The sequence below is a fragment of the Ochotona princeps genome, chromosome 5 (assembly GCF_030435755.1).
Source record: "Ochotona princeps isolate mOchPri1 chromosome 5, mOchPri1.hap1, whole genome shotgun sequence".
Lineage (NCBI taxonomy): Eukaryota > Metazoa > Chordata > Mammalia > Lagomorpha > Ochotonidae > Ochotona > Ochotona princeps.
Genome location: NC_080836.1, coordinates 50,245,644 through 50,269,334, shown reverse-complemented (window position 1 = coordinate 50,269,334; position 23,691 = coordinate 50,245,644). Strand labels below are relative to the sequence as shown.

The 23,691-nt window shown below is 42.4% G+C and overlaps 1 protein-coding gene across 3 annotated transcripts in view; it reads right to left on the bottom strand.

Moving 5' to 3' along the window:
• Nucleotides 1-23,691, bottom strand: part of MYO3B (myosin IIIB) — a 545,106-nt gene that overhangs the window by 456,792 nt on the left and 64,623 nt on the right. For all 3 annotated transcript variants that reach the window (XM_058664616.1, XM_058664615.1, XM_058664617.1), the window contains 3 exons: nucleotides 17,897-18,001; nucleotides 17,563-17,662; nucleotides 13,309-13,385 (listed from right to left, as the gene is read on the bottom strand). In XM_058664616.1, coding sequence (XP_058520599.1) covers nucleotides 13,309-13,385; nucleotides 17,563-17,662; nucleotides 17,897-18,001 — 282 coding nt within the window. The remainder of the gene's footprint in view (nucleotides 1-13,308; nucleotides 13,386-17,562; nucleotides 17,663-17,896; nucleotides 18,002-23,691) is intronic.

Genomic DNA, 23,691 nt, shown 5'->3' with positions numbered 1-23,691 from the left:
AGATGCATAATGTTCTCCTTAAGAAATGGCTTGATAATAACTGCTACAATACATGGAATGATGCATTTTGGTTTCCCACTATGTAAAGCAGAAAGCATATGGGGCACTTTCTAAAAGGGAGATAATGTTGTGAGCCCCTAGGGGAAACTGGGTTGAAATTTCTACCTTATATTGGCACTTATATTTAGGGAAAGAAAACAGTTTGAAAAAATAAAAAGAAGGTTCTTACTAAAACCCTCCATTCATAAAAAGACTGAGCTGCCCTGATTCTTCTCACTGCTCTTTAACAAAAGAACAAGAAACAACTGAATCAGTACTAGGTGAAGGTGATAATACTTAGTGCATGACTGACTGTAAGATTTAATAAGAATCTATGATATATGCCCTTATAAATTCCTTTCATTTATACACTTTCTTTTAAATTTTGTATTCTTGATTTTTTAAGTAATACTAGTTTAACTTTAGTGAAAGTTGATTTTGGATGTAAGTAAATCCCGTCACTATGTAACTGCATGTACTACCAACCATGGAGTTTCTGGCCTCAGCTAGAAGACTGCAGGTTTGAATGACTAATGGTTTGCTGGGAATGTTTTCTTTGAAGTAAAATGATCACAGTGTTTTTAAGAATTATTTTTGTAACCATTCTTTTAATCATGAAGTAAAAATGAAATAATTGGATGTTGTGCGAAAACCTGTGATTTCTGCATAAAGAATGCAGCTTTTGAGTTGTCCATTATGAGCATCAAGTCATAGCGGTCTGCATCTTCATTATCACCAACTCCACACACCCTTTGTGAACTCTGAAATCACCTGCAGCAGGTCTCCAGCAGTCTTAAAGAACTTCAGATAGATCTCTAGTTAAAATGTGATATTCTACACATCTTTCCCCCAGAATTACAGTACTTTGCTTAAGCCTTTAAAGAAACAAACAGGTTCAATTTGAAAACACACAGAACTGCTTATTACAACTATATGGGGGAAATAATTTGAGGGTAGGGAATCTGGTGAGGGGATAAGGGAAATCCCAGAGCCTAGGAATTGTATCATAAAATTAAAAATAAAGGGCCCAGCATTGCAGCCTAGCAGTTAAAGTCCCGGCCTTGCATGTGCTGGGATCCCATACGGCACAAATTTTAATCCTGACAGCTCCGTTTCCCTTCCAGCTCCCTGCTTGTGGCCTGGGAAAGCAGACGAAGACAGCCCAAAGCCTTGGAACCCTGTACTCGTATGGGAGACCCAGAAGAGGCTCCTGGCTCCTGGCTTCCAATCGGTGCAGCTCTGGACATTGCAGCTGCTTGGGGAGTGAATCAATGGATGGAAGATCTTCCTCTCTGTCTCTCCTCCTCTCTGTATATCTGCCTTTCCAATAAAAATAAAAGATCTTTAGAAAACTTAAAAATAAAATAGAAGGGAAAAGAAAACTCACAGAGCACACTAACACAATACCAACTTCCCAACAAGGGTACAGGAGGGCAAAGGGGGACTTGTCTGGATGTAGAAATTAGCACACAACATTGGGCTCTATATCTCAGTTCCCTGAAGCCCTGGGGTGCAGGCCCTGGTCTCCAAGGGTTAACTCCACAGCTTAGCTTGTTTCTAAGGGGTAACAGAATGGGCAATCTTGGTCTAATGCATTTTAGCTCCTGGCTTGACCTCAAGTTCCTCTTTCCTGCTTCCCTTTCTTAAGATGCCCCCAGGGGAGCTTAGGAGTTGCCTGAGCATTGGAATAATATTGGGAGGAACTAGGAAGACTAAAAAGAGGCCTGCTTACCCCAAATAAATGGCATTCTGTTTACAAGAGTGACCCACTGCGTGTTGTCTTGTGTTGTCTTGTGTGTTGTCTTTTTGTAACCCTAGTCCCTCCGCTCGGCTCGGGGTACGCGGCGATGCGGGCATTGCCGACACTGGGGATGTGTCACTTAGTCTTATCTGCATGGTGAGGATCCCTCTCAGACTCAGAACCCAGATCCACCGACTCCTCTGCAAAAGGTAAACCAGCTCCCCCAACTGTGCAGGTATCCCTGGGACTCAAGAGGGGCCAGAAGAAACACACCTGCTTGGAGATCCAGGGCAATCCCACAACCTCTCTTGCCCCAGCACATTCCTCATGCGGATATGGCCATGAATGGGACTTTAGCTGTCACTTTACTCATTACTTTACAGAAGCAGCTGAGGTCCCAGGGGCTAGCACTTGACTTGTCTGAAGCCATACAGCAGGTTCAAGGCCAAACCAGGAGTAAACTACATGGTACCCCATATCTCCTGTGGATTCCTATGCTACAGAGAATGCTGCCACCACCAGAATCTCCACTCAGGAAGCCCCAGCCATGTTACTTGCCACATGGGTGAGTATTTGGTCTAAGTCTTAAGTAGATGGACTTTCTGTTGCTTGCTGTCATGTGCCCTCACGTCCCCCTTCCCTTGCTGTTCTCTGCCGGCTACACTTGACTGGCACCGAAGAACAGAGTGAGAAGCAGCACAGCAATTCAGCCCATTGCACAGCTGCTTAGGTCAGGTGTCATTAGCCCAAGTGAGAAAAAATTCAAAAAGATTAAGAAACTTGCCCAAGACCACCCAGCTAATACAACAGAGGCATTAGCCCCCAGTAAGAAACCACAGACAAGATCAAACGCGTTCAGGGTGGTATGGCTATGGACAAGAAGTCACAGAGACCAAGAAAATTTAAAAATTTTTTTTTTTATTCCACAACAAAGCTGAAAAAAAAAAAAAAAACAGGAAGGGAAGCAAGTACAACAGCAGCTCTGAATGCTCCTGCTTGGGCACACTGCATCACCTGTAAGCAGTCTTTGGTTTCAGCCCTCACCCAGGTGACATTCCTATGCAAGCCCAGATACCCTTGGGAATTTCATCCCTTTTGATCACAGAGCGGCTGTGTCCCTTTCTAAAACCAGGAAGGTTGCCGTGATTTCTAGGACATAACTGAGCACAATAAATACTGGGCTCCCCACTGCCAATACCCTGCTCCTGCTCCATTCCATGGGGCTCAGGGACCATCAGACAAGAGAGTAAATGCAGTGCTCAAGGAGGCTGTCCTGGCCTAGCACTGAGTTGGGAGGGGGAGGGTTTCTGCTCTGGACCACACATGCTCCTGCACATCTAAGACCTGACACCTGCAACAATCTCTACTTAGACTCATAGAAGGAGGGTGATGGCATGTCACCACCGCCTCCACACTGGTGCATGACAAATGACTCAACTTTCCCACACAGCTCCACCTGGGAGTGAAAGCTGGGATGCATGCTGTCATTCTGGTCCTGGCTAGACCTGGGAACTTGGGTCCTGCCTCCAGGCCTTTAAAGACAGAACCACTCCATGACTGTGGCTAGGGACAGCTCCAGAGAGAGGGAGCTCTTCTATAGAGACTAACCCCAAGAGGAACAGAAAGCTACAGAACACCAGAGAAGGAGGTTTCAGGGGAGGCCCTTGGACAGAACTTCCAGCCAACCATCCAAAGTTCTTCAGCTCTCACTTAAATCTCTTGAGTACCGAAACCTGGAATACATTCCTTACATTTTGGCTGGCAGGCAAGGTGCCAAGAACCCCCAGTGGAAGATAAACCCTAACAGCCACACCACCATCACCAGTTCACCTTGCCTGGGAGCTTGCTGAGATGCCATCTTAAGTCCCTGAGGGATGGTGTAAGAGAGCTCTCTCTTTCTCTCTCTCTCGCTCTCTCTCTCACACACACACACAACTACAAATGCATTGTGCAATAGAAGGGAGACAAACACTAGCAAAGGGGAGTAGCCTACCTGCAGGCCATGGAAGGCCCCTGAAATCATGGGGTCTGACACTGCCATGGCCACTAAAGACAGACTGCAAAATTCAGTACATCTCGAGCAGGCTGGTTTCTATGTTAATTCTGTATGGCCTGCAAATGATGTGATAAATATCCAAATGAACCTTGATAGGGAAAACAGTCCCCACCCCCAGAAACCCAAACCCGATTCTTTTTTACAGAAAGCAGGCTTGCCAGAGGTACAGTTGGGGTAGTAATTTTTTTAATACCACCATTGTTTAAAGCACTTGCTATGTAAGGTACTGCTCAATATGCTTTCAGTACCTCATTTCATTTTGTATTGAGGAAGGTTTTTTTTCTTTTTTCCTTCCACCAGTTTACCTTTCTACTTCTTCCCATTGTCTAAGCAGAAATATGCAGTAACTTGCCCAAGCTTAGTGACTAAATGGGTAAACAGGTCTCCACAACATGACTCCAAAATGTATGCTCGCCACATTATTTGTCCAGACAGAGCAAAGCTGCATTAAGACAATGGAAGGAAGGAAGGAAGGAAGGCAGGAAGGCAGGCAAGAGGGCAGAAGCGAGGGAGGGAAAGAGAGAGAGAGAGAGAACAAACGAACTAGCACTAGCACTAAAATTCAAAGCTCTTGAATTCAATGCTGAAAACCATTATTTTTCTTCCCAGATCCATCCTACCACCTTGTGCATTAACTACACTGGCTTGCAGTGCTGGACTAAAATATACATTTCCCTCAACATTCTGGTATGAAAGTTATCAATACTGAGATGAAGTTACTTTTTTAGAGAGAGTTATTTTGTTTATTTGAAAGACTGACACAGAGAGAAAAAGACAATATAGAGAAAAAAGAGAGATCTCCCATCCCCTACTTCACTTCCCAAAATGGCCACAAAAGCCAAAGCTAGGTGAGGCTGAAACTAGGATCCCAAAACTCCATGTAGGTCTCCCAAATGGATGGCAGGGGCCCAAGTACTTGGGTCATCACCTGTTGCCTTCCCAGGTGCATCAGTAGGAAGCTGGATTAGAAGCAGAGCAGCCTGGACTCAAACTAGTCCTCTGACAAGCGATGTTGATGTCGGTTGCAAGTGGCATGTTAACCTGTGGTGTCTGAACACCCACCTCAATAGCCAAATGAAATCTCTTTTGCCTTACCCGATAGTTTGAGGCCAGAAGGACATGGAGCAGGCACAGTATGGCTACTGCAGCTTGCTGTGTGAGTCACAATAGGCTAGCTACCCACCTGCATGAGAACTTAACTGACACCATGTCCCCATAAATGAGCTAACATCACCTCCCAAGAAAAGTCCCTGGTACAGGCATGTCTTTCTTCTGTCCACGTTCTTGGGATAGGTCTATTGTTTGCTGTCACACATGGATTTCAGAATACAGACTCCACCCAGTCCAGAACAAACTCTGCCTTAAGAATCAATCACTTATTCATTTTAGGCTGACACTAGAAAGGACAGTTACTATCTTAGATAATTTAAACACTAAATTCAAATAAACAAAAAGTCTTGGGCCTGGCGGCGTGGCCTAGCAGCTAAAGTCCTTGCCTTGAACGCACCGGGATCCCATATGGGTGCCGGTTCTAATCCTGGCAGCTCCACTTTCCATCCAGCTCCCTGCTTGTGGCCTGGGAAGGCAGTCGAGGACTGCCCAATGCTTTGGGACTCTGCATCCATGTGGGAGACCTGGAGGAGGTTCCTGGTTCCCAGCTTCGGATTGGCGCAGCACCGGCCATTGCAGCTCACTTGGAGAGTGAATCATCGGATGGAATATCTTCCTCTCTGTATATCCGGCTTTCCAATAAAAAATGAATAAATCTTTAAAAAAAAAAAAGTCTTGTGCTATACTAGGGATCACAATCAAACAATTTGCTATGGTACAGTGGCTTCTAATGGGGATTTTGGAGGCCAATATTCGAGTTCAAATTCTGGTAGCATCACCTAATAACTTATCCAAAGACACTATACACATACACACACACACAAACACAACACACACACAGACACACAACATGATCTATGACTTACTCTGAACTAGTATTAGCACTGACTTTATGGGGTCGTTGCAAGAATTATCAATGGGTTAATACATATAAAGCTTACTGTCTGGTACACAGTAAGCATTTAATAAGTGCTAAGTCTTATTTAGGAACAAAACCCATTAGCTTGAGCTTAGAGAGCAAAATAGTAACAATGACAATAATAATATTTCTGTGCTACAGTGTTTTAATGGCTTTCTCAACCCTTCTGCACAAAATATCTCGTTAGTCATCCCTAGTCCTGGCAGTACCAATGGAAATAGCATCACCCTATCATTTAGCTAGGAACAGCATAATTAATGAAGGCAAGAATTGTTGCAAAAGCCTGTGCTCCTGCATTGGTATAAGCTGGTTGTTATGGCAACCGTCCCCCATCACAGGTTCTTCTTGCCAGGCAGAGAGAGAAGGAGGGAGAGGGAGAGAGAAGAGAGATTCATTTTTGGAGCCATCACAGAACATCTGTTTCACTGCTCGGCTGATTAGCTCTTGTTTGCAACAATGGGCAGATGGAAGTAAAAAGGAAGAGATTTTTCCAAAAAGAAGTAAGTGTTTATTTTATCCATAAGTCTGTTTTCTAACACAGAAGCCAATCTTGCTGTTTTAAGAATCCTTAACACATTGGCTGTTTCTTACACACTAGTGCAACAAGAAAGTCGTGGTCTATCCATCAAGTGGCAGGTAATGTCTCCTTCATGTGCATCTCTTAAAATGATGCATCTCCCACTTCAAGTGTTCTCCCACCACATTTGTGTGTCTCAACTGTGTGAGCTGTCAGCTGGCACATGTTCTCCAGGCTGAAGCCCCATCTAAGAGTGAGAACATGAGTATCTTCTCCCTGCCTTAACGTCTTCATCTGTAAAACGGCACTTGCATTCTCATGCAATGAAATCCCAAACAGCTCTAACACTTACTAGGGATATGAATTAGTGTAGTGTACCTCCCACACCTCTTCAAGTCACATTTTCTTCAGTGGTAAAATGCAGGGAGGTAGGAGGGGGAGAAATAACTACTATGGAAAGATGTTGAGAAAATGAAACAAAATAATGTATCCTAAAAGTATCTATCAAGTGCCTGCACATTAGTGTGTCCCCAGGAAGTGAAAATTTCCAGGAAGTGTATTTGATGCAGCAGTTACATTGGAACGCATGGGTTCAAAGTCCCAGCTTCACGCTCCATTCCAGCTTCCTGCTAATGTGTATCCTGGGAGACAACAAATGATGGTTCAAGTACTTGGTCCCTGCCACGCATGAAGAGATCCACATAGAAATCTAAGCTCCTCCCTGTTGGCAGTATTTGTAGAGTGAACCTGCAAATGAGAGCACATGCTCATACATTGACTCTCTCTCAAACAAATATATGATTTTATTTAAAAAAAAAATGAAAGCTTCCTTCCCACTAGAGACTTACTTAACAAACACAATATTCAAAACACATGATGATGTCAATGGGTATGTGACACTGACCACTGGAAGAAAGATCAGCTGGAGTTAACCATGGCAGCTTCCTGTTAATCAGACAGATCTTACTGGACCATTAGGTAAGGCAGCTAGACCATTAGGAGATGAGACATGACCCAGAGTAAGAGGCAGGTGGCTAGGAAGGTGGCTAGGTGGCTGCATGGCAGCCATGTACCATTCATAGATGTCCTCAATTAAAAATAACACAGCCACTTACAGACGTTCTCAATAAAAATAACAGTGAAAAATTTTAGCACCTTTTCTTAGATTCAATTTATGAACAGTCAGTTTTTCCCTACAGGTGATGACAGGGCAAATAAATTAAGAACCAGCTAGTCCTAACCCCTTGTCATCACCTATAATTAACATAAGTTTATATTTCTTTTTGTCTCAGATGAGGCTATTATGTAGAATGTGTTTGATGGAAACACCAGCTTAGTAATATTCATGCTGACCCTGGGAATAGATTGTGTTGGAAATTCCCAGGGTCAGTGAGTCACAAAATGTGGATTCCCATCTCTATTCCCCACCTTCCCACTTTGTCTCTGGATGTTTAGCCCAGCAGAGCCTTGCATCTCTAATCTACAACATTATAAGCACAATTAAGCCTCACTGGCATTCTCGCAAATTAATGTGACTATTTAAAACAATTTTTGCTAAAAAAGTATGCAAACATGAGGCAATGTCATTTATTGGCTATCAAGAAATAGTGGAAGAGAAAGGAGCAAATAAGCATGGCTAATGGGAAGGCTTTTCGGTTGCTTACTTTTAAGGAGCCTAAAATATAGGTTAAAATCTTAGGCCAGAGACCAGAGTGTCCAGGGAAGTGACTCTGGCCTGTCCAAACATCTCGGAAGATAACTGACAGGGCCGGAGAGGGGCTGAAGGGAATGCGTGGCCAGAAATTAAGTAGACATAACTAAACACTGAAAGTATTGCGGGCCCACATTAAAAAAAGCATTTATTATGCTTGGGCCACCCAAAAAGAACTAAGTTTAAATACCTGAAGTGGAGCAAGAGCTCTGTGTATACGTGGATGCATGTGCAAGTAAATGTGTGCAACATCTGTATAACATGCATCCCTGTAAATACTAGATGGATGACTGGCTACCTTAGAAACCTGAGTGATCTACCAGGAGAGAGAAGGCTGTAAAGCTTTTGGGGATAGTATATGTTTCTATGCACACATTCTCCCCAAAAGATACACCGAAGTCTTAACTCTCAGGACCTCAGAATGAGAACTTACTTGGAAACAGAGACACTGTAGAGGCAGTCAGTTAAGATGAACTCACTCTAGAACAAGGTAGGCCCCTCATCTACAATTATTGGTGTCTTTAACAGATGGCACCATAAGGCACAGACATACAGGGAGATCACCATAGATGGCAAAGGTAGGACGGGTGGGCTGCCACCACCAGCACAGAACCATAGCCAGCCAGTAAGCCCTCAGCAGCTAAAGAGAGACAGGACAGCTCAGTTTCAAATTTCTAGGCTCCCCAATTGTGAAGTCATCCATTTCTGTTGCTTCAAATCTCTCAGATGGTACTGCTTGAATACAGTGGACCTAGGAAATGACTACATAGATGAACAAAGCTTCAACCTCAGGTTGAACTTCTTGGCTGGTAATCAAGAGCAGCCCCATGGGAATGAAGAGGAGCTTCTACCTGATCGTACTGCAGGTTCTTTGGCCAATGGCCTGCCCCACAGGTATTCAGAGGCAATGCCTTCACACTTCCTCTCAAATCAGTCCCAGAGGGATAAAGCTGGTGTGTGACCAACCAAGTCTGGAATCATCCATCACTGCTCTTTTTAGCGATGTAATTTCCTGCTTAAATTAGTCTGACTGTGGTACTCAGGTAAATGCATAGTTCCTATATTGAGGGTTTTTTCTTTTCTTCTTAAGATCTTCTCTTAAATCTACTCTGTATGCTACTGACAGTTTTAAAAAATAAAAAATCGTATTGACTTTGACTTTCAGATTAATATTTTTGCTATATCAATTTATTTCTCCAATACACTGCTTGATATGTCCCATCACACAAAGATCACTCAACAACATTTTTTTCCTCCAACAGTGCTGAGTTGATGCGACCCCAGTATTCTTCAGTATTAGTAGTGTCCAAATAAGACAGTGGGAAAGAATGAGTAGAGAATGCTGATAAAATGATAATCAATTCACACCGCAACTTTGTGCTGCCCCACTGAACTGTGCTTCCCAAATGCTCGTCAGCGTTAGTGTGCCATGGTCACATCCCATTAGCTACCTGGTTTGTAGTATAGCCTATTTGAATTCAGCACTACAGTTCTTCTAGCTTGTGAAATAAAAAATGGAATAAGAATGTGAAAAGAATAATTTGGTTTAGTTTCTCAAACATAAAACAGGATCAAGGATCTTTCAGTTGCATTTAAAAACTAAAAGCATGGGTCATCTGCAGTGGTTTTATTCCACTGGCACTGGGATTGTACACACTGTTGCTGAATTTAATCTAAACTTCACTTTCCATACAAGCAGAAACAAAAACATGCAAAGACAACTGCACTTTGCAGACCCCACTATAAAGATGATGTAACTGTAACCATTAATGGTTACATGTGTTCCCAAGCACTGCTCTTATTCCAAAGCACTACTTACAGGTGAGAATAGAAACATCTGTTGAACTAAACTACCAAATGCAAGGTTATTCCTGTGGCCATTCCTATGGAGCATTGTGGAGCAAAAAGAGATTTTGTTAGGAAAAATAATTCTTCATTTGGAAAATAAACATAAAAGGTCCCAGAACATGCAGCACAAGAGCTCACATCTTTAGAATTTCTTGCAAGAGCAATCAGACACTTGCCCCTGAAAGGAGCTGTGCAGATCTCCACACTGTAAGGGCACACTGCCTACTCCTCAGTTTATCTACTGCAGCAGGCAGGATGTCACACCAGCTGTTCCCATGGAGAAGGGAACCACTGTCAGCCAATCTGGGCAACAGTAGCTCAACATAGACCACTACACTGCCCCCTGGAGGAACACTCTACGTATTTTGTTCATTGCAGCTGAAATTGGAAAGTCACAAATACCTCTTCAAAGGTACACAGCCACGGGCAGGCTTCTGTATTTGCATTTTGCAATTCTGAGAGTACCCACTGGTTGCAAATTAGTACATAAATGCCAACTTGCATGTTATACCACACCAAGTACAAACTAAGTGGCCTCGGTGACACTTTGCTTTCAGAGCAGATCAAAATCCACAGAGATTTGGTATCAACAGCTCTCCTCAAAACAGCCCTCCAAATTCATCTTCTCTATTTGGCTCTTTTTTAAGCCAATAAACTTATTCACCTAACAGTCTTTTGTTTTTGTTTTCATTTTTGTTTTTCACAACCACTTTACACTCAGCACTATACTGACAGATGTGTAGCCCAAGTCCCTGCTTAGGGCTTAGAATCAGCCTGGGAGACACATCTGCCAACAGAGTGCAGTGGTAGGTAACAGTGAGCTAGTGGAGGCTTTAAAGACTTCATTGGAGTAGACACAGGCACCTCCATGTCAACCAGGGACTGGAAAGACTTCCTAAGGGAGTATTTGTATAAAGACAGAGGATGAGGGAGGAATTGCTACAGCACTGAGGACCACTCCAGATACTACAACACACACCAAAGGTTTGACGGAATGATGCATTAGTAGGGATTTGGAGAGTTATGTGTTGTTCATCGCTGTTAGGACATTAAGAACAAAAACTTGGGCAAAGTCATCAGACATGAGGTTGGAAAACGAAGGGCTTTATATACCACCCAAAGGAGTTTTAACTTTATCCTAATGTATCTCTGACAGTAGAGTTTATAAGGTTCCTTTATAAAACATCTTAAAGTTTCAACTTGGTTTCAACGATAACTATATTATTAATAATAAAAATAATAGGACGATAACTGATGAAAACGTACTTCAGACCATCTGAGTGACCATTTGCCATATAATTTTAGTGCACACACTATGTTTACTGTTACCATGACACCAAGCCAGAGATGTAACAGGTGGGGAGCAGATGAGATAGTTTGAATGAAGAAAAAGATCATAGCAGCTAAGGTGAATCAAATAGGAAGACGTCTTGGCTATCACATGGTAATTAATGGTGGTAGAAATTTCATACTCAGAACAACCCATGTCCTATTCTTAAATACAATTACACTGCAATAGAAAACTAAGATGCACAAAATAATATTATCTACCTTAAATGAAAGCTGCCTACTTGGCTTTGCAACTTTTTCATAAGACAGGGTACTTTAACTAGTATATATAAAATTAGAATTAAGTGGTATGTTCAGTTTGGTGCAAAAAAACTCTGAAATCATACATGATTTTATTCATCACACATATTTTTTCATGAATTTTTCTAGATTCCTCATATGCAGGGATTTCAAAAACATAGGACCAAATAATTCATTTTTCACAAAAATTTTGAAGTACCTTCATACACTTCTTTTAATAGGCCTAAAAATTACTTTTAAATAGTTCTATAAACTGTTCTTTTTAGTTCTATAAATTTAAATGATAAATTTACATCTTGTATCTTGTTTCATATACATCTTGTATCCTTGACTGTCACAGAGAAATGACAGCCACACAGACAGGCCAAAGATGGAAGGGCTTCTGCACTCGGCACCATGACCCAGCAGCTAGAGTCCTCGCCTTGAACGAGCCAGGATCCCATATGGGCACTGGTTATAATCCCGGAAGTTCCACTTCCCATCCAGCTCCCTGCTTGTGGCCTGGAAATGCAGTCAAGGATGGCCCAAAGCCTTCTGACCCTGCACCCAAATGGGAGACCTGGAAGAAGTTCCTGGATCCTGGCTTCGGATTGGCGCAGCACTGGCTGTTGCTACTGTTTGGGGAGTGAATCATCGGATGGAAGATCTTCCTCTCTGTCTCTCCTCCTCTCTGTATATCTGACTTCGTAATGAAAATAAAATAAGTCTTTAAAAAAAAAAAAAAGATGGAAGGGCTTCTAACCAAGTGACTGCCTGTGTCCTTTCATTAAAAGAAACATTTAGGGCCTAGCACCAAAGCCTAGTGGCTAAGTCCTTGCCTTGCATATGATGGGATTCCTTACAGGTGCCAGTTCCAATCCCAGCAGCCCCGCTTCCCATTAAGCTCCCTGCTTGTGGCCTGGGAAAGCAGTAGAGGATGGCCCAAAGTCTTGGGACCCTGCACTTGTGTGGGAGATCCGTAAAAAGCATCTGGCTCCTGGTTTCGGATCAGCTCAGTTCAAGCCATTGCAGCCACTTGGGGAATGAATCATCAGACAGAAGATTTTCTTCTCTGTGTTTCCTCCTCTGTATATCTGACTTTCCAACAATAAATAAATCTTTTCAAAAAAATTTTTTAAAAGAACACATTTGCTTAATCTCAATGATGTACTTTCCAAGAAAGGTCAGGATCCCACAAAATAAAATGCTAAACTGGCAAGCAAATCTGCAACTGTGTTTCACAGCATTCCTTGCCTATCTGGAAAGTTTCCCAAACTTCTATATTCCTCATTTGCTAGCAGTTCTGTGTTGATGCCAGGATTAAATTAGGACCAAATCTCACATCTCACCGCAGTCAACAAAATCTACAAGAAACAAGAAACAAGCCAGCCTACTGCATATAGTTCCATAAGCTGGTTGGAGTTGAACTCTGTTCATCAAGGCAAGTAACAGGGATGCATCTGTCCTGGAAAGGTGAATTATTTGAATATGCACAAAGCCTGGAAGAACTTACCAGGTCACTTCCCTTCGGATTATATCTTCTAGAGAGAGCACCTTTTCACAATTGCATAAAGGTATCCCATGGGCCAACTGCAAACCCATTTTGCTTTCCTAAAATTAAACCTCATATGTACTGCTCACTGTAAACAACTATTAAACATTAATGAGAAAAACAGATTTCCTCCACCTTGAAAATTCTGGAGAGCATCTAGCCTAAACATCAAAAAGCAGTGATATCAAGGCACTCAACAAACGCAGAAAAAAAAAAAAACCCCACTACGAGATGCTCCCTACTTACCTCTGGGGCCATCCAGAATGGAGTACCAACTGATGTGTTTCTTCGCAGACGTGTGCTGGTGAGCTGAGCAGAGACTCCTAAGAAAAACGTAGCAAAATTCAGCACTGAGCAGAGACTCGGGCTAGCAACAGCTAGTGAGCTTTAATTCTCCAGGGCCTAAATATTTTAGGCTTCTAGGTTCATCTAGTCTTAGCCACTAAATTCTACTGTCACGCTGCAAAAGCACCCACAGCAAATACATGAACTATTACTGAGCAAGGCTGCGTTTTGGTTAATGAATGCTGAAGTCTCAATTTCATGATTTTCAACCGTCACAAAGTATTCTTTTGGGTCTTTTCTAATCACTTAAGAATGCAAAAAACATTTTTTGCCCATAGGCCACACAAAAATAGATGGCGAGACATATTTGGTCCAGAAACTACAGTTTGCTAATAGCCCAAGGATGCTAAAATCTTTATCACCCTATTCAAACCATTGGAACTTTGTTTCCTAATAAGCAGTGCTATCTATATGACTGCAAATAGGAATCAAAAGAAAAACATCAACAACTAGCATTAGCCCCAAATATCTTCCAGTTATATTCTCAAATTACTTTAGGTGATTTTGTTCATAAGTAGGCAGTTCATTTTATGGGGGAAAAATCTATGCATATGCAATAGAACAGTGATATACACATAAAAAAATTCAGTGCTTCACTTTGCCCAGAAGCCTGACAACAAGCAAGAAAGGTTTCTTTGTCAAGTGGAAAAAGAAACTGACAATAATGCTGCTATCTGAGGCTCAATATTGAGAACCCAGATTTTAACATAATTCCAATGTTCTTTAACCAACTCTTTTTTTATATACCAAGAGGGAATTAAGTGGAAATAAGAGTATACTGGATTTAAAGGCAAAGGGCCCGTCTTCCATCCCAGTTATGCCTTTTACTAATTGTGTAACTATATCACCTTTAAAATTTTATTTTATTTATTCAAAGGGCACAGTTACAAAGAATGAGGGTCATAGGAGACAGAGAGAAAGAGATACAGTTCATTTGTTAGTTCACTCCCCAAATGGCCACAAAGGCCAGGACTGGGCCAGATTGAAGCCAGGAACCAGGAGTTCCTTCCATGTCTCTTACCTGGGTGCAGGGGTCTAAGCACTTGGGCCATCTCTTGCCTTTTTCCAGGCACGTTAGCAGGGAGCTTCACGGGAAGTGGAGCAGTCAGGACTCAAATTTGAACCCATATAGATGCTGGCATGCAGTTAGCAGCTTTACTTGCTATGCCACAATGCCAACCCCTACATCACCTTTCAAAAATACTTACTCAGGGTGGGAGTTTGTATACTAAGTTAAACTACTATTTGGGCAACCATATCTCATATCAGGGCAACAGTTCAAGTTTGAGCTACTGTACTTACAATCTAACTCCTGCTAATGTGCCTGGGAAAGCAGAATATGGCTCAAATCCTTGGGCCCTGCTATCCATGAGACCTAGAAGAAGCTCCCAGCTCCTAGCTTTGGTCTGATCTAGTCCCAGCTGATGTGGGCTCCTGCAAAGCGAAACCGCAGGTGAAAGATCTCTGTCACTCTGTCTCTTGAATAAATAAAAACAATCTTTGATGTTTTTTAAAAACTTATGCATTTATATTCATTTCCTTTGAAAGGCATAGCTTTTGCAAATAAATCTAAGATATTCTTTTATATTAAGCAGAACCTAACATAGCCCTCAAGATAATGACAATGGTTGCTCTTACCAGCAAAGCTTGCTTGGTTCTTTCCTCAGCTCAGTATAGAAATAAAAAGCTGGGAATTGGTTGCCAACAGAAGAGTTCTATTTGCAAAGTGACCAAGTGAATGAGAAAAGAAGAAGCAAGGGGAAAGCACCTCCTGGTAGAGGTCTTCTTGGGGCAAGAACCTGCAGGGAAGACATTCTCCATTGGTGGTCACTCATCCAGTTACAACATGGCTGGGAATTCCTGTGCTGCCCGCTTGAAAGCAGTTTTCCTTCTCAATGAGCTGTCAGACTTCTCAGGGCTTAAAGCTGTCCTGTTTGCCAATACTCACAGTGCATGCAAACATGGAGTGGTGAGATTGTGGCCCAGAGAGAATTAGCCTCATGAGCCTTGCCCTTAGAGCTGACACAGGACTTTAGTGGGCTTGGAGAATCTCAGTTGCCACTAATTCTGTTGATGACAACTCAGAAACCTGAATACTGTGTATGGACAAGTACCAAATTTTGAGAGCATCTTGTGTGGATTTGCTGAAGTTATTGTTAGGTTAACTACTTGCATTCTCTTTATTGGAAAACTATGAGGGACTCTTTAAACCCTGATGGCCACATATAATTTCCCATTTTACCAAATCCTCCAACACAGCTTTGTTAAACAAAAAAACAGTTCTACCTTTCTGTTTTTATTTTCCATAAGTTGAAATTCAGAAGCCCTCAAACAAAATCACAAAGCTAATGAGCGGCTAAATTAGCCTTAATCTCCATCCTGATCCATCTGCGTCTCTCAAAACATATTTGGAGATATGTGTGGAAAATACATCTCTAATGTTAGACATGCAGCATCCTACTGTTCTATCATTCCTGAAAGGGAGGAGTGAAAGGCTTGAACAAAACATTCCTCTGCTATTTTTATTTGCTTGTTCTTAGCAAAACAATTGATGATCCACTTTCAGTAAAGGCATTAAGAGTGGGATCAGAACTTAACAAGTACGTGAGAATAAGATAAAAAAAAAAAACGGCTGTCTGCCCTGCATCTGAGAAATTCAAAGCCTGCCATCCTGCCTGCAAAATGGAAGGCTGGGACAATCTTAGGGTACATTCTGGGAAGGTTGTAACCTCGTAACCTCCCTAGTATCAGCCAATAAGGAATTGGGAAGAGACCTGCTTCCCTGGGGACACATGCTTTGTTCTCACTGTCCCAGGCATGCCGGACTCTAATCATCCACCTTTATAAAGTCATGAGTAAACCCTTACTTTCTGACTTCAAGTCAGAGTCCATCCTTTGATGGGTAGATGGTCTCCAGTGGGCTTCTTCCCATATTTGCAAACAAACCAAAACACTAAAGCAGCTTCATTTAAGCAATTTTTTCTGGGCAAGTGATTTATAAAGATTTTTATTATTATTGGAAAGCCGGATATACAGAGAGGAGGAGAGACAGAGAGGAAGATCTTCCATCCGATGTTTCACTCCCCAAGTGAGCCGCAACGGGCCGGTGCGCGCCGATCCGAAGCCGGGAACCAGGAACCTCTTCCAGGTCTCCCACGCGGGTGCAGTGTCCCAATGCATTGGGCCGTCCTCAACTGCTTTCCCAGGCCACAAGCAGGGAGCTGGATGGGAAGTGGAGCTGCCGGGATTAGAACCGGCGCCCATATGGGATCCCGGGGCGTTCAAGGCGAGGACTTTAGCCGCTTAGGCCACACCGCCGGGCCTGACACTGAATATTTTTACACTGAATCCTTTCTTATCAAAAAAGTCATGAGTATCCCAAATCATCAATCTTTTCACACTAAAAGCATTTTTAAAGTATTTGTCTAATGTTTTCTCAGTATTTGTAATAATGAAGTACTATCATTGAACTAATTTAGAGGATTAAATGACTCAATATACCTAAAAAGGAATGCCAAATGGTATCTTGGTTTGTGACTGTCCACATATTAGTATTGCGAGGGGGAAGAGGGGTAAAAACAGTATTTACTAGTTCTCTGGGCTTAGGTGATATTGCCTGAGGTTTCCTCTCACACTTCCATTTCCTGTTAATGTTTTCAGTTCAACCAGCCTCAGATGTCACCACAATAATCATAATTTAAAGGGATATTAGCTCCCAGGCCCAAAGGACTATTTTACCTTCTGCTCACTGGGAATAACTATGCCTAAGGCAAAGGAAAGTCATTTGAAACACCAAATAGTTTTCTCTTTTCATATGCACAAGGACAAACAAAATGTAAACTATAGACAATTGTTCCCTGAAATGAGAAATTCTTATCAGAAATGCAAAAACTTTTTTTCTGTCAAGTTCTTCTTTTCAAATAGTTCTGTTTTCAGTCTTTAAGAAGATTGCTTCTAAAGCTGAAAATGGATTAACAAACAACCTCTCCCGGGGCGGTCCATCTGCTGTGCTCCCCCGCCCCCTGCAGGCTGTGTGTCACTGAGAGTTTCCCCAGCCTGTGGTATAACAGGCTCCTGGCGTCTGGGATAACAGTGCATGGTCCCCTTCGGGCTAAATTGCACACATCAAGGAAACAAAGGACTAGCAGTCATTACCAAAGTCAACGAGCTTAACTCCTCCTTCTGTTGTCAGAAGAATGTTATTTCCCTTTACGTCACGGTGGATGATTTGGTTGTTGTGCAAATGCTGAAGGCCCTGCATGGTGTCCCAGGGAACAAAAGAAAGAGAAAGGGAACATTCACACACTTATGTTAAAGCAGCTATCCCGCTATTAAAAACCTACCCTATTACCCCTTTTCACCACACCTTCCAGTGGTTAATTCTTGCAATATGATGGTGCAGTTTCCCCACTGTAACCCTGCAGTGAGGGTCTAAGCCACCTACAAAGTGTCCCCTCTGCCAGCATCCCAGCCTGAGGAACTCTCTTACCAAGAGGGCCCCATACAGGATGTACGAGATCACTGCTTCGTCCAAGCGCTGACCACACCTAAGCAGGCCTTTGACAAGCTCAGTGACCGAACCCCCATTACACAGCTGTGACAGAACAAACAGAAAAGAAATCATACCATTAAGACAGACTAATTGATTGATGATTCATTGTAATAAAGTAAATTTCAAGACAACCTCTAGCTTGGAATGATCTGCAAACTTTCATTACTCAGATGGATCCAGTTCTTTGTGTGTTTCCTTGACTCAAGGTGATGATTTATCCAGAGAGCTGGCTTTTTAATTGCCAAGTAAAGTACAAAAGCACAACTTATTATTTAGGAATTTAAATGAAAATGCTCTTAAGAAATCACAGTGACTTCCTGAGTATTTTTCACTTGTGAATATTGTTGTTGTATTAATAGTGAGGATAAGAAGGGCCCAGAAGAGGTAAGACCCTATTGATAACTGAAAGGGAATAAACTTAAGGGCCTGTAAACCTTCCTCCTCAGGTAACAGAACTGCCCCACCAGCAGCTCTGGCCACAGTTGCCATTGCACGTATACTAATGGGGTACAGCTGCATCAGGTAGTCCTTTAACCATCTCCCATCCAACTTCAGGCTTTCAGTAACAATTTGGTCCTCTCTCTCCATCCCTTTTCTATAACTAAGAACACTATAAGATTCTATTTTGCATATTTTCTGTTATTTAATACATTGTACATTACTGAGATGTGAGTAAATGAAGTGGGTAGGTTATATTTTCTGAGTTCTTCAACACGTTTCAAGGATAACTTCTACTAAATGTAGGTTTCAGTTGCACATACAAGTTTCATGTTACAAACCCATCCTCCACTTCCCTGGGGAGAAACTTCAGAGTTTACATCAGATTCTAACACCCATACTTGATGTTGCAAAGGCAAAATCCCTGTAGCAGAACCCTCAGTCTCCACCTGGCACCCTGTCTGCTTTTTGGGGACTAGTTAGTTAGTGAACAGTGATCGCCCCCAAGGTTGTGTCTACTTAAGTCAACCGGCTACCCTTGGGCAAAGAAACCTGAGGTAACACAGACAAACAAGAGCTTTCCTAAAAGAAGGTAACTTTTCATCAAGACAATAACACATGAGGCTCTATTTGACATCAACTATGAACATCTACAACATTTTAATAGAGAGCAGATGCTTTTATTTAACTCTAGCGTATACCTTTGCACACATTTAATATCAAGATAAGCTGGATGTAAATCTGTCCAAGTTTTAACCACTTAACTCGTTCAATAGAAACAGCATATGACTAAAATTCTAGTATAGACTTAGAGAATCTTCAAAACTGTAGTAAAATTGCAATCTCTCAGGAATGCTTTAGGAGGGACCCTAAGAGCACTGAAATGCATTGAAGCTAAGATGGCCCTGTGAGTTTGGGAATGTATCAGTGAGCTTGGAATCTGCTGTCTGCCATTCAGATTGAACTCCACACCTATGGCTCTCAAGGTCCACCATTAACGGCCAGATAACATCTTCCAAAGCTCTTAGTGTACTTCTGATCTTATGTCTTTCATGACCACACAAAGATACTCTGTTGAGCTATAACGCATGTTTGGTTCCATAACTAACAGAATAGTCACAAATTCTGGACATCTGAATGATAGATTAACTCAAGAAGTAAATATATCAAGAAATAAAGATGAGAGAATTGACCACAAAGTTCATTGATGACCAAGGAAAAAACCTAAGACTCGACAAAAGGGAAGTTTGCAATCATACGAATAAGGGACATCTTCAGTTGCTGGAGTTACGGAGCTAGGAGACACGAGAAGACACTTACAGGAAGTTCCCTTTGTGAGGAGGAGGGTACCTTATCAGGGGGTAACAATGAAAACAGCAGTTTCCTAAAATCCTCTCCCATTTGGAAATGTCAGAGAAGACTTCATGATAAACACAGTGCCCATGTCAAATGAAACTGTGGCATGACATGGTGAGGCCAACTAAGCCTGAGGCTACAGCAACAGTTCCTTATGGCCTGCTCAGGTTCTTTCAGCTCAGTCTCTCTCTGCCTTTCAAAGAGAAAGAAAGTAGTTTTCAAATATAGTTTTAAACATTTCAAAGATAGATGGTACAATTTTATCATGACAAAGACTTGATAGTCACTAACAGTTCTGGGGCCTGTGTTCTTATTGCCATGGCTTTCTATAACCCAGCTCCTGGGTTGTACCCAGATCCTGATGTCAGCCAGACAGAATGGAAGGAAAAGGAGGAAAGAAGAGGCCTGAAAACACAGTGCTGACCTAATGACTGAGCTTTGAACTGGACTGTGAAAAAAAGATTAAAACACTCAAATGTGCCCTTTCCGAAGAAGTCACTCAACTTCTTGAACCTAACAGATGTGTTAAAGATCAGTTCTTCAGTCTTCTCTTTGTTCTCAACAGTCTGTGACTGTCCAATTTGTTACCAATAACTTTATGTTGCAGGCTCTAGCCTCAAAGAACGCACCCAGTAATGGACACATGAATGACCAGAGTGTGGAATGTGGAGGCAGGGTTACACCTATGCAGCAGTATGTCATCGAAGAGGGAAGGGTAAATTCTGCTGAGGGAGAGCAAAAGGGGACATTCTTGCAGATCTTCCCAGAAACAGAACATTTATAAATCTGAAAGAGAAATGGGCAATGGAATGGTAGCTAAGAAGGGGAGCAGCATCTTAAGAAAAGGAGCATAATACATTATGTACAAAGAAAGAAAGAAGAAATGAGAGATATGTGTACATGTATATGCATATACATTTTATTTATGTTTTTAAAGACTGAATTTTTAAAAGATTTATTTTATTTTTACTGGAAAGGCAGATCAACAGAGAAGAGAGGCAAAAAGATTTTCTGTCTGATGATCCACTCCCAAACATAGCTAGGAGATTCTTCCAGGTCTCCAACATGGGTGCAGGGTCCCAAGGCTTTGAACCATCCTCTACTGCTTTCCCAGACCACAAGCAGGGAGCTGGATAGGAAGTGGAATAGCCAAGACATGAACCTGTGCCCATTTGGAATCCCGGTGTAAGGCAAGGACTTAGCCACTGAGCCATTGCACGAAGCCCATGCATATAAATTTTAAATCCTCTGCTACTATTGGGACAAAGATTTGCTGAGATCCTAAGGCATGGAGATGGAAAAGGAAGATGTGGGACAAGGAAGGACAGGCATGTACTGCTAAGGAGAATGGCTTTTACTGTTGCACGTCATTTCTATCATAGTACCTTTGCTATTAGGGAGAGATATGAGGCAGGAAGGTGACTTGGGCAGCAGATTGGAAGGTGCCAGAAGAGGATATCACCAGTTTGGGCACTCATTAGAGATGTTGACGCACTCAGTGGAGCCAGAATCAAAGTCAAGAGTCTTGAAAAAGAAGAGGCAGATTTTGGGGGACTTTTATGAGAGAGACTTGACAGGAATTTCCCAATGTATGTGGAAGGTTACAAAGGGACAGTGTCCAGACACACTATTGAGCATAAGGGAAATATCAGTAATATCCGTTGGCCATCTAGAGCCAAAGCAGCAATGAGAATGGCAGCTATGACAGTACCTTCATTAGGACCATGCTCCAGGCTGGCTCCCCTCAGAGAGGCCCAAGCTTTGCTGTGTTGCAACAAAGCCATTAAAATTCTATCCAGAGAGGTCAGTATTGTGGCACAGTGGGTAAAGTCATTCCCTGTGACACTGGCATCCTAGATGGACACCAGTTCATGTCCCAACTGCCCCACTTCTGATCCAGCTCCCTGCTAATGGTCTGAAACAAACAGGTGAAGATGGCCCAAGTGCTTGGGGCCCTGCCCCCACATGGAAAACCTGGCTGAAGCACTTGGCTTGTTCCTGGTTTGGCCTTGGCCAATGCAGCCATCTGGGGAGTAAACCAGCAAATGAAGATCTCTCTACCGCGCATGCATGCTCCCTCACTTTCTCTCATTCATTTTAAAATAAATTAATAAATCTGTTTTTAAAAATTCTACCCTGGAATTGTCTCCTGAAACTCCATTTTTGTTTCACCACTTTCCTATTTTAAATATAATCATTTTGGCAAGAAGGGTCTCTTGGGCAATATTTTATATGGGTAGCCAGCTTACAAACTTCCTTCCTAACCCTAGAACTTAGGAAGGGAGTAAGAGCAGCTATATGCCTGCAGGATCACAACTCAGCTATGGATTTAAAAACAGCAAAGGGATCCTATCCAGCTGGTGCCTTTTGTTTGCTAAATGTCAGACTTCCAGAGCTGTCTAACTCCCAGGATTCACAGGAACATATAATTAAACTATTCAGGCACCCTTAAAGAAAGCTGTCCCACGGCATTGATAAGCCTACCAGCAAGGTTTCAAAGAGCAACCTGCGGGTTTTTGAAAAAAATGACATTGGAATTTGGAAATACAAAAGAGAGCAGGCACACCCCCAACAATTGTCTAACCAGGATAAATGTTCAGTGAAAAGGGGTGAACACTTTAAAAGCATGACAACAATATTTAAGTGCATCAAGTAAAATATACTTCCTTTAGAACTCTAACAAGGCAACCAAGTCTCCTGCCCCAGTCAGCCTTTTCTTTGTTCCCACTCTTCTGCCAGCCATCAGATTCCAATGCAGGGGTATGTCTGCAACCCTGCACTCCCTCCCTACACCCTCAGAATTCAGGAAACATACCAACCAGATGTACCTAGAATGTAATGAGTTTTTGCTCCAAACCATGAAAAACAGAAAAATCATTTACATTTCACATCCATTCTCCAAAACACTGGTGAATATCGATTCCATCACAGTATGTGCATTTGCTAGGGTGGTCATAATTTCAAGCAAAAAAAATGTTTCTTGCTCAACAAGCCATCATATTTCTCCCACGTTATTAAAGAATGTGCCAGGCAATACAACTGCCAGACCTATGCTCTTGCCTAAACTCCAACTTTCAAGTAGATTCTATATTAGCACCTTGGTCAGGTTTACTCAGATTGCAGAATATGGAAGAATTTGTTTCTTGGTGCCCTTTTATTCAGTAGGCTTGATATTCCAAAGGCAGATTTTATGGAAAGCATAAAGAAAATATCAGGTTAAGTCATAATTACTCAAAGATTCCCTAGGAAGCATCATGTTAGACCCAATCTTCCTTCCTATAAGTCCAAAACAGGACACATTTCTGCCGTGCTAGAACTGATAGTTTATTGCATACCACATAGTCACTGACTTGTAGCTAGATCAAAGAGAACTATATCACATGAATCCCTTCTAATTTTATTGGGTGAGACTCCTGAGTTGCAATCAGAGCAGGCCGAGGCTCATGCTGTGAGGGGTAGTTGGACACTGGGGTACTCATGCCCATCTCTCTTTCCAGGGTTCTTGCTTATTAAGGACAGTTGGGACTCCTCAGCTGAGCTCTTCCCTGGCCAACATCATCGACCACATCACTGCAAGATGCTTTTCAAACCTCTTTCCTTTGTCCAGGTCCCAAGTGTCCTCTGCCTTCACTCTGACTCTCAGCATCCCAGATGGTACCTACTGTCTGATCCAAGGTTCAACATCCCAGTGCTTTTTAACCACCTCTGGCCAATCAGAACCTCCCAGAACTGGGTTCCAAACCTTCAGAATTCTATCAAGACGCTGACTTCCTGGGCCCAGCGGCGTGGCCTAGTGGCTCAAGTCCTCACCTTGAACGCACCAGGACCCCATATGGGCGCCGGTTCTAGTCCCGGCAGCGCCACTTCCCAGCCAGCTCCCTGCTTGTGGCCTGGGAAAGCAGTCGAGGACAGCCCAATGCCTTGGGACCCTGCACCCA